At 44.3% G+C, this 11,631-nt stretch overlaps 1 protein-coding gene across 1 annotated transcript in view; it reads right to left on the bottom strand.

Annotated features, from left to right (window-relative positions):
• Positions 1 to 11,631, bottom strand: part of C2CD3 (C2 calcium dependent domain containing 3) — a 70,233-nt gene that overhangs the window by 22,814 nt on the left and 35,788 nt on the right. Inside the window, 2 exon segments of the mRNA XM_006028072.3 lie at positions 2,882 to 2,946; positions 4,809 to 4,947. Of these exon segments, the coding sequence (XP_006028134.2) occupies positions 2,882 to 2,946; positions 4,809 to 4,947 (204 nt within the window).

Here is an 11,631-nt window from a genome sequence, read left to right as displayed (position 1 = left end):
GTGTAGGGAGGAGAGGGAGACTAAAACACAGCATAACCGTACATCTTATTAAAGATTATGTAAAAATTACTACTCATCTCACAAATTCTCTTCCCTTCCTGGCAGTAATTTACCAAATTTCTCAGACTCTAGGCTAAGAAAGTGTCACAGCATTTCATAGTTTCATAGTTGGTCGGGTCGCAAGGGACCTGAGTGGATCATCAAGTCTGACCCCCTTTCAGGGCAGGAAAGAGTACTGGGGTCAAACGACCCCGGCTAGGTGTTCATCCAGCCTCCTCTTAAAGATCCCCAGGGTAGGAGCCAGCACCACTTCTCTTGGAAGTTGGTTCCAGATCCTAGCCGCCCTGACAGTGAAGTAGCGCCTCCTGATGTCTAGTCTGAATCTACCCTCTGCCAGCTTGTGACCGTTATTTCTTGTCATTCCTGGTAGTGCTCGGGGGAACAGGGACTCCCCCAATGCCTGCTGGTCCCCCATGACCAGTTTGTAAACGGCCACTAGATCCTCCCTCAGCCTTCTCTTGTGGAGGCTGAACAGGTTCAGGTCCCGTAGCCTCTCCTCATAGGGCCTGCCCTGCTGCCCCCTGATCATGCAGGTGGCCCTCCTCTGGACCCTCTCCATGCCGGTCACATCCCTGCTGAAGTGCGGTGCCCAGAACTGGACGCAGTACTCCAACTGGGGCCTGACCAGTGTCGCGTAGAGGGGGAGGATCACCTCCTTGGACCTGCTCGAGATGCATCTGTGGATGCATGACAAGGTACGGTTGGCCTTCCTGACCACATCCCCACACTGTTGGCCCATGTTCATTTTGGCATCAATAATGACTCCAAGATCCTTTTCTGTCTCTGCACTGAAGAGAAGGGAGTTCCCCAGCCTGTAGGTCTGCTGCTGGTTCTTCCTCCCCAGGTGCAGCACCCTGCACTTGTCAGTGCTGAAACCCATCCTGTTCTCATCCGCCCACCCCTGTAACCTGTACAGGTCCGATTGCAGCCTATTCCTCCCTCCTAGCATGCCCACTTCTCCTCACATCTCAGTGTCGTCTGCGAATTTGAACAAGGTGCTTTTTACCCCCCTTGTCCAAGTCGCTGATAAGTCGTATTTGGCAAACACCACCCCCAAAACATGTAAAAATGGTTTATATGAAGAGTGATCAGGCTAGAGGTAACAGAACTCATTAGTATTACAAAAACTGTTAGTTTCTTTCTCCAGTAGGAAGCCAGCTGAAGGGCTTTGCAAGATACCTTAGTAGCTCACGAATGAATCAAAGAATTTACAAAAACACCAGTAGTAATTAGGGCTGGGAGCATAAATTGGAGATGCCAAATACCTATACTCATTATCTGCAGAGACTTGAAAAAGCAAAGGTGGGAGGCATTGCCAATACAGAGGAGGATCAGAATCTCTCGCTGAAATGGAAGACTTTGAGGACTTAAGTAACAGAAACACGATCAGTTTGGCAGTACAAAATGCAAGGTCATATCTCTGAGGATTAATAAGAGCTTCAGCTACAAACTGATGGCAGTTCAGTTGGAAGTGAGCGAGATACAAAATGACCTGGCTGATCTAGGGGAGCACAGAACAACTGTGAGCTGTCAGCATGACACAGCCATGACAAAGGCAAATATGATCCTAGGAAGCACCAGGAGTTTTTTCAGGTGAAGTGGGGAGAAATGTTAATGCTGCTGTACAAATTGCTGGCGAGGCCTCATCTGGATCCTGCACACAGCTCTGGTCAGCCATGCTCAAGGAAAACTAATTGAAACTAGAGCAGGTGCACAGAAAAGCTACCAGAATCACCAGGTGAATGAAGACCCTGACATAAGAAGGAGAGGTAAGAGATTGGCTTGCAAACTGGAAGTGGAGAGGGGATATGACTGCTATCTACAGAGGAAGAGACGGGAGAGCAAACACTTAAGAAGGGGAAAAAAAGAGTATTTAAGCTGAAGGATAACAAGCATAAATTGGCTGTGAAAGAATTTAGTTTGGAAATGAAAAGGAGGTTCCTAATCACTAGAGCAAACAAATTCCAGAACAACCTTCCCATCAGAGTCATGGAGGGGGGAAAATCCATTTAAGTTCATCTAAGCTGGAGCTTGATTGAGTTATGAAAAAGCTCATCAGACAAAGAACCTACAACGCGGTTCAATGACCCAAGAGGTCCTTTCCAGTCCTATAAAATAATTCTGAAACAGATGTACCGGGAACTGTTGCAGATCTCTACCTGGAGATATTTTCACAGTTAAATTGCCAATATATTTTGGTACCATTTCCCCTCTTTCCATCTCATCTGCTAAAGCCTGGTGTTCCTACAGCAATTGTTATCAGTAGCACCTAGGTCAGTAAGAATTTACAATGGCCTGAGGGTCTGTATTTGGGTGTTGGCGGGCACAATGCTCTTTCACTTCATCTGCGTGGTAACAACATAATGAAGTGTATGCTTGTGAAATGAGTGATGAGAAAAACTAGAGAAGCAAAAGACACAGATATGGACTGCTCAAAGGGGGAAGGAAAGATCCTGGAACATGTGGACCACCTACTCTTCAGCTAACTTCAGAGTGAACAAATAATGTGAAAGAAAAACAAGAAACTGACCCCTTTCCCAGGGAAGTCCAACTACTGAAATCCTGTCAAAATTACCCTGAACCAACTAAATTTAACTAAAACTTGCCAGAAGCTTTTCACAGTTGGCGTGTACTGCCCTACCTTTGGGGAGAAAGGAAACAAAAGAGGTAGGTTGGCTAGTAGTGTCCTCCCCCTAGGATGAGGACACTAGCATCACTGACTTTCTTCAGTCTGCTTGCAATCAAATTTCTCACCGTCTGGGCTGAACAAAGGGATGGACATAATAAATATTCTTTCCTGTATTGCACTATGCATATTTACCTGCTTTATGCCATACTTTAAAGACCAGGGTTTGCTGTGGATCCAGAAGAAGTTCTTTGGACAGTCTGTTAAGAACAAAATCATAATAGTTTGTTACAAAGAACAGGAAAATATGCCAGAAGCCGAAGGGGGAAAAAACGTCTCTGGAGTTTCAGTAACATTGTGTTTATCAAATACAAAGTTTTGCTGGTGGATGGGAAAGTCAGCGTATGCCCTTGAAAGAGTCTGGAATGCACAATTCTACATGGGCTTGGTTTTTTTGCTTACCCTGGGAGAAAACTTTTCTCCCCTGCTCCTAAAGATTTTTAGATTAGGATACCAAAAATGATGAGAAACCAAGAGAGCGCTGAAAAATATGAGTACAGATCACTGCTCATGAAAACCAGGGTAACATTTTTAGCTGTCAACTGGTTTCTACAAAAATATCTAAAACAACAAAATGACAAACATCCTGATTGACAAAGCACTGGCAGGGCACTTGCCACAAATCTAGGATTCAAATTAGGCCCTGAGCACAATACCTTTTGAGAATAAACTTGTAACTGCAGCTCTCAGTGTCCTTCAATGCTTTGTCTCTGCATTATACAAACAGCAGTCTGGCTGCTAAGAATGCTCTTGTGAAGTCAAGGCATAATTTTCCAGGCAGTATTCAAACAATGAGCGAGTGTTCAGCCTGCAAAACACCTTTGTATTGATTCAAGCTGACTTCATTAAGCAACGAAAACCCTGATGGCAGCAGCCTGAGGATTAATGCAAACACTTGGTTTCAAAACTTTTCAGAAGCCATGGAATCCCCAAAACAGATTTATTGCTGGAGGTTGTTATTTGTATTCTTGTCGTGCTTAGGAATCTCCAGGCTTCATGACTAGCTCAGTGATTCTCAGCCTTGGAGTGCCTTGAGACCCTTTCAAAGGTGCCACGCAATGTTAGGTGTGCAAGTAGGATTCATGAGATAAACCCAGAGACTTCCCATAGGAATCCACAATGTTAGAAATATTCTGCCCTGCTGTCAGCTTTCTGAGTTCTTTGCAACAGAAAAATCAGCTTTGTTATTTTTTCTGTAGTTAAAAAAACAGTGAAAGCTAAGAGTTGGCATTTGTTGAGGGTGCCTTGAGTCTAAAAAGGATGAGAACCACTGCTCTAGCTGTTGTAAAGATGTATAACAAAGACATGAAAAGCACTATAAAAAAATCTTCATCTGCAAAAAGCTTTCAAACAATCATTCAAACTTTTCATTCCATCCAAGAGCACACACCAACTGCTGAAGCTTCCTTAGCCTGACGAAGGGTTTTTGAACCCGAAAGCTTGCTTAATAACTATTCTCCAACCATTTGGGTTGGTCTAATAAAAGATATCAAAATCACCCAAGGAACCTTGTCTGCCTATGTCCTTAGACCAACACGGCTACAACCCAAACCCCTTCAAACAATCATGACTTCATCCAGTGAGGTAAATGAGAGTTTTCACAGCTTCATTTCACAGGTGGGGAAGCTAAGGAAGAAGTGATCTGCCCACGATCATAGTATTCCTGACTTCCTGCCCCCACAAATGAATACACATCTAGTTGCCAAGTCCTTGTTTGAGGCACAAGAACATAACTTTCCTCAAACTCAATTCAAATACAAGTCCTACCCTGTTGCAAAACATATGAACGAGGATTTTCAGCTGAGATAAGCTTAGTAAAGCTCTAATTGCTTTGAGGAGAAAGAGCCCATCTTTCAGCATACAAGATTTAAGAGGCTGTTTCTGGATCACAAGGGGTCTAGTTACTGGTGATAAAACAAAATGCAGAATTATAACAATTCGGATCCAGTCCCTTAAGGGGCAATTCTAGTAAATGGACGCATTCATTTCATGTCTGGCCACTGGCTGGTGGATTGGGTGTGTGGTAATGAAAGTGTCTGCCTTTACATGCTGTGTTACCCACCTTGCTTGCTGCTGGAAGTCCCACACTGGTGAGTCTGTATTTTCTATTATAGTGGTCATGACTGGAGTATCTGCATCGGCAACAGCAAACGACACGTAGCTGCTGGGTGTTGTTACTCCACGTTCAGTGATAGGACTCCCTAAAAGAGAGAGAATTACATTTACAGTAACAAAGACTAGCAATGAGTTCAGAACACCACAAGTGTTTTGTGAACAGCAGAACAAGCTAGCAGAGCCTTGGGTACTCAATAATGCAATACCGGGGCACTCTTATATAGCCCTTGTCACTAGAAGTTCTGAAGACGTTTTGTGACAGAGGTAAGGGTCACTATTCCTGGCTTATAGAGAGAGAAACTGAGGCACAGGGAGAGGAGAGCTTATTTGCCCAAGATCGGCTAAAAAGTCAGTGGCAAAAATCAGGAATACAACCCAGGTCTCCCAAGTCCTCATCTAGTACCTAACTCACTAGGCCACACTGCCTCTTTGCTGGCACAAGGGCAAACATTACATGCCATGACTGTAACTATGCAAAACTACAAAGACTGCTTAGGGGAGAATTGGCCCCAGAGCCAGCCCTGGATTTTGCTGCCACTCACCAGCTCCAATTGTGACAAAAGCATTTTTTGGCTGCTAATTTAGTTGCTCAGCCAAAAACTGTTCCCAATCTGAGTGGATGAGAAAGGGTTAACACCAGACTGCCCCTCCTGCTTGCTGCTTGAGAGAGAAACTGGCAACCATACTGCAGTAGTGTCTCCATGCTTCTACTCCAGCAAAGATGTGTAGCAACATCCAGCTTCCCCACTTAAGACCCACAAGTTTACAGGGCTCATTTTTGTGGGGCAAAGGTGCATGTGGTATGCAAGTGAACATGGTATTAGTGTGAGACATCACTTTAAAAGTAACACCAAACTGAGATCAAGGGCAATATCTATCTGTATTGCCTCACTGACTCCAGATAAGTGTCTGCCAGGTTTTTTATTTCTTCCCTTACCACAGCAGCATCTTGGGATCTGAAAGAATCTGGATCTTTTCTAGTTAACTGATGATTCAAAATTCTTCCAAATAACCTCTGCTCTCAGCCGCGACTGTGCAACAACCTCTTATCAATGACGTTTTGTGGGGTAATGAAGAGGAGGAAATGGCCACGTAGTTAGAAGTGAACGACTTATTCTGTTGATAATATTCAAGGCAAAGCCTTTCCTGCATCAGTGATGGCTCCTCTCGGACTGTCTTACTGCTGATCAAATACGCTCCCGTGTGTCACTACTTGGAACGTCTCCTGTCTGGGCTGAAATAAGGAAACATGCCCCACCTGCCAAACAACGGTGAGGTACTAACGATATATAGCAACTAGTGGGAATTGTGTTTCACAAACATTACCTAACCCTGTTTGTATCTCAAAATATACGGTGAGGCAGGGTAAAGAGTTATTCCCATTTATAGATGAAGAATTGGGGCACAGAGGGCATATCTACATGTGCATTTACTGTGCAGTAAATTTACCGAGCAGTAAATTACTGCACAGTAACTGGATTTAGGCTGGTGCCTACACGTGCAGGTGTTAAAGTGCAGTAATGCTGTTTGGACTGACTTGGAAGTAAAGTTAGTCCCAAGTCAGTCCGCACACTCTGTTACTGCGCATTAACGCATCTACATGTGCGTTACTGCGCAGTAACTAATTGGGCATAAATTTGCTACCTGCGTGATGCAGGTAGCAAATTTACGTCCAAGTCATCTTAAGTCATCATAGTTACTGCGCAGTACAGGCATGAGCATGTAGACTTAGGTTACTGCAGAGTAAATGTCCACGTGTATATGTGCCCTGATAGAATATAATGTCTGCACTGGTTATTTCCTCCAAACATCCCCCCACAATTTTCTACCCTTTCTACTTTGAGGCCAGCTTCCAGGCTGGCAGCACCCGAGGGGAGCTCCTGCCTGAGATCAGAGGCTGCCAGCAATTTATGTTTTTGCCATAGTGTCCTTTAGACATTGTTTGAGCAGGAAAGGACAGAAGGGAAGGGGTTAGCCTACTAGAGGCCACCAGGTCTTTGTGCGCACTAGATCTAAGTAATCCTAACTTTGATGGAACAGCACCTGTGGGAGATTCTGGGGGAGGGAAAAACAGTCTAGTGCAGACAAGGCCCAGGTGGTTTGCTCAAGACACCGCAGTCTATATCACAGCAAGGAACAGAGCATTCAGGCTACTGTCTTTACCACAAGGTAAACATGCAGGTCCCAACTGGTCTCTCTTGACGCATGTCAAACAGGATTGTAAAAGCTTCAGGTTTTAGTGTTAGCCCACAATAAACCTGTATATATATAAGCATCCAGCTGAGTTACCAGACAACAGGCATTTTGCAATGCAGGAGTGAAGCTTTGCGAAACTTGCTATAAGAGGATTATTATGACTTGCCCAAACAGTTTGCAGCTGGAAAGGCAAATACCTCCCTCTATTTTTTTAAAAAAATAATTAGGGAAAAGTCTGGTGAGAACAAAGATAAAGGAATCAGTTACTTGCTCAGTTTGGCCTTGGAGGTGGATAACTGGTATTCACAGTGAAAAGCAAGGTCGTATCCTGGGATGCATCTAGACACTTCCCAAAAATCCAGAGTCATGGAATATCAAGGAAAACACTGGATGAAAGGTGTTATACACTATCTGACCACCTGCATTGAATTATATTGTAAAGTTAAGTCTCCAATGAATTGTGTACTTTGGGATGGTCCTTCAGAGGATGCCCGCACACTTCTAGTGTTCTCTCTAATTTGTAACACTTCCTCAAGGCCTGGCACCAGGGTGAGCTCTTAGATTGCATCAACACAGCAAGCTTTGTAGCCCTACTTTACCATGGTGGAGCTCTATTATGCTGTAGCCATGAGGGACGCTGTAGTAGAAAGAGGACTCTGGTATTTTTCCTGCTGCACTGTCTGGGGCTACAAATAAGACACCGCATTTGTCCCAGGATAAACCATTTTATCCCAGAAGAAAGAGCAGTCATTCAGATGTCCCAGGATAAATCCTACGCAAATCATGGGATAAGAAATACTAACAATTTATCCCAGAAGATCACAAAGTGCACCTGAATGGTTATCCTGGAAATGCATCCTGGAGTCAATGGCAGACAATGGCTGTGCATTCAGCTGCTGATTAGAGGGGTTGTGTATGTACATGCCAATCCCAGGATATTTATGTTCTGGGACAAACACAGGCACAACTTGTCTAGGGACAAATACAGCACCTGTTCCTAGCCTGAGTGTCCATGGAGCTGATCCGGGGGTGCGTTATAACTACGCACTTTGCTAAGAGACAAGGAGGCTGGACTGGGACCCTGTAATGAATGACCCCCTCCTCCCCCATTTTACATCAGCCACAGAGGTTGCTATAGATCACTTCCTCCCCTCCACTTGCTGGAGACTGTGCATGCTATGTTTTTAGCATCCCAACACATCCCTGTTCAGCAAGGGAGTGGCCAAGCCCAGGGGTTAGACTGGAGCATTTCTTTCTTCCTCTTCTTTTTTCAAATCCAAGCTTAGCTCCTGCTTCCTTGTCTTCCCTAGTCCCTCAGTTCTCTCTCAACAGGGACAAGCCTTGCAATGTTACCTGACTGTGCCTGTGCACTGCATCCCGCACTGAAGAGGCTGGTCATTTTATATTAATTAAGACATTGTACCCGGGCTCCCGACAAGCTCAGCACCCCATCCTGACAAGATCAGGACCACATACCCAGTAGACAAAGGGTACTGTGCATGTGCTCCAAAGAAGAGCTGACCCTGCAACAGAGTATATCCTTTGCTAGAGCACTTGCAGTGAAGGACCGGGAAGAGGACACTCTTAGATTCAGGTCATGCAGAGGCCACTGACTATCATGTGTTGTGTCAGGGTTGATGGTACTTTTACCAAGAGGTTAAATTATGGATTTGTATGGGCTGGATGGATAGGTATGATCCTGCCTCAGGCAGGGAGTTGGACTAGGTGACCTCTGGAGCTCCCTTCCAGTCTTACTCTCTATGATGGCAAGAAGGCAAGTAACCGCTACTCTACATTCTGGATTTTAAATTACTTCAATAACATTAAATATATTATAATTCCACCACATTTACTAAAATGCCAGTGTTGGATTATGTTCTGGCAAGAACTATGCCTGCAAATTCCAAAAAGGCTGCTTTTTCCCCCCAAGCAAGATATTTTACAGAGTTCAGTCTGCACAACCCACCTACAGTTTAACTGGGCCTTGCAGACTTTGCTAGGCTTGCTAGATTGTGGATGGAGCAGCCCGAGTATAACATATAATTAGATCAGCTGGCAAACCTGTCCAAACGGGCAAACTACTGTAACAAGGGAGTAGCCAGCTATCTCCCCACATGTAGGGGCAAAGTGGAGTAAAATACCTGACAGCTTTGGCAGACTAGTAAAGCTAGTGCTTTTTTTTTTTTTTTTAGTCTGAGCTTGCTTTTTTCTAAAAGCTAAACCCCTACAGCAGACCAGAAATGTCACATGGTAAGCAAACTCAGCCACAAGCCAATGGGGGCCTATTGGGCACCAGTACACGTGCAGAGAGGCTGCTCTGTGATGCTGTAATTACAATGCATCAGAGCAGACTCGATTAACAGAGTTTGCTGGAGCGTGGTAACTGCCATGCTCCAGCAGACCCCAGCGTCACGTGTATCAGTGTCCCCACACTGAAAAGTGGCAGCGGGGGCACGTTCAACGAGCTTCAGTTAAAGCGCCCCTGCTGCCATTTTTTAGCACGGAGACACTGATACATGTGATGCTCTGGGTGCTATAATTAGAGTGGCTCTTGGAGCCGCTCTAATTAAAGTGCCTCTCCCCTCCGCCACTGCCAGAGCATGTCTATAAATGCCCATTGAGGCTAATGTAGTTTGGCATTAGCCCAGCAAATCTCCCGGTCTGAATTCTCTGCAGAAATTGCAAAAGAGGAATTGGTTTAATTGTACTTTGTAAAGCAAGGTTTGAAGGTCCGCTGGGAAAAAAGGAGCTGAGGAACAAGACTGGATGGTTCAGGAAACTGGGAATAAGAGTGTTAACGTGAGCTGCTACTAGTGCACATATGGGCAAAACTGGTAGTGCTTGATAATCTGATAGCAGCCTGGAGACCTAGAGAGTTGGGATCGAGGTATCCAAGTGGATAGCTCTCCAGATCACCAGAAGCCGCCAAAAGGTGTGGAGCCCTGCCAGAAAGGGCCAAGAACATGAAACCCTACTCCTGTTCTTCCACGTCATCATTGAGGCCTACTAATGGGGTCATGTGGAGCAGTTTGCATTGCAGCTGTCCCATGAACAGGGAATTTTAGACTTCAAGCCTCACAGTCCAGCATCCTTTCATGAACACTAAGCTTGATTTGAAAAATACAGACCCAGAGAGGGAGACAGGTAATAAATATTCCCTGGGAACATCAGGAGTGCATCGCAACACAAGAGGAACCTGGCATTAGGGACGTCTGGAAGTGTTTGAGAGAAGACTGGACAGACACCTTGCTAGGATCATTTGATCTCAGAAGTATTCCTACCCAGAGCAGGGGGCTTGGACTCTATGATCTTTCGAGGTCCCTTTCAGCCCTTCATTTCTATGATTCTTTCGGTCCTTCTTTCTATCATTAGTAGGTTAGTAACAGCTGACTGAAGTGACACCAGCAATTCTGAAGTCATACAAAGGACTTTCCTCTATTACTGCAAGAGGTAACAAGACCATTACAAACAAGTTGGAGAAAATATTTTTCAAGTATTTTTTCAGTACTTTGTAGAATGTTATGGCCAATTAATTTCAGTGACTTTCCATCCTTACAGAAATTAGCCAGTTTCTTTGTACGGGCTTCTCTCAGCCACAGAGAAAAAGACATTTAAAACTGGAAAATGCAACTATAAAATCAGGGGTATAGGTTGGTCGTGTTGGTCTAAAGACATAGGCAGACAAAGTTCTTTGGGTAAATCTGATATCCTTTAGTAGACCAACTTTGGTCTACTAAAAGATATCAGACTTACTCAAAGAACTATAAAATCATAAACTTATCCCCAAACTCTTAATTCAGTGTTCCTTTAACATTCCAAAAAGTGTCACTCTGAAGGTACTGGATTGTAAGATTTATTCATTCTCTCACCTATAAAAATCAAAGTTAATGCCTCTTTATGCAGATAAAAATTCTCTCTCAAGTAGGTATGGAGCTAATAGTTCCTTATACTCCCCCTCACCCCAACTTTTTGGGGGTGTATCAATGGTACATAACGATTCCATCTTAAAACTTAACACAAGGAAAACATTGTGCAACACTGCCAAAATCCTTCAAGTAGCAAAGAGCATTGTAGCAAGTTCCTGGACACAGACACAATGAACTTGAGAAGTTCACAGAATTATTGTTCATTGCGGAGATCAGCGTGTACCATCAACACCTGTACTTCAAGCAGTTTGTCGGCCACCACTCTGTTCTTTGCTTTTGTGCTAAATTATCAGCATGCCTGCACACAGAGGAGGAATAATCAGTCCTATCAATTGATCTAAACTATGAAACAGCAGGTCTTAACTGTGACATTTCCAGGAAAAGCTTCAAAGAGTTGCCTCAGATAACCCTGACTGCACAATTCTCCCTGGCAGTACCCATTTTATGTATTATGTGTATCCCGGTAAGGCCTAACAGCCCCAGTCAGAATAAGGGCCCTGTTGCTGAACATACAGACTGGCCGAGATGCACAGCAAGGGGGGTGTCCAAGAATGGTTTGGTCAGCATCCTTTTGTCTGTGAGAAAGAGTGGATATTGCATAGGCTGTAAAAAAAACGCATGTACAGAAAATGGTTTCCAGTCTTTCTG

This window comes from Alligator sinensis, unplaced genomic scaffold (genome assembly GCF_000455745.1).
Source record: "Alligator sinensis unplaced genomic scaffold, ASM45574v1 scaffold594_1, whole genome shotgun sequence".
In the NCBI taxonomy this organism is placed as follows: domain Eukaryota; kingdom Metazoa; phylum Chordata; order Crocodylia; family Alligatoridae; genus Alligator; species Alligator sinensis.
Note: the sequence above shows the minus strand (reverse complement) of the source record. Positions and strands in the feature narration are given on the sequence as shown.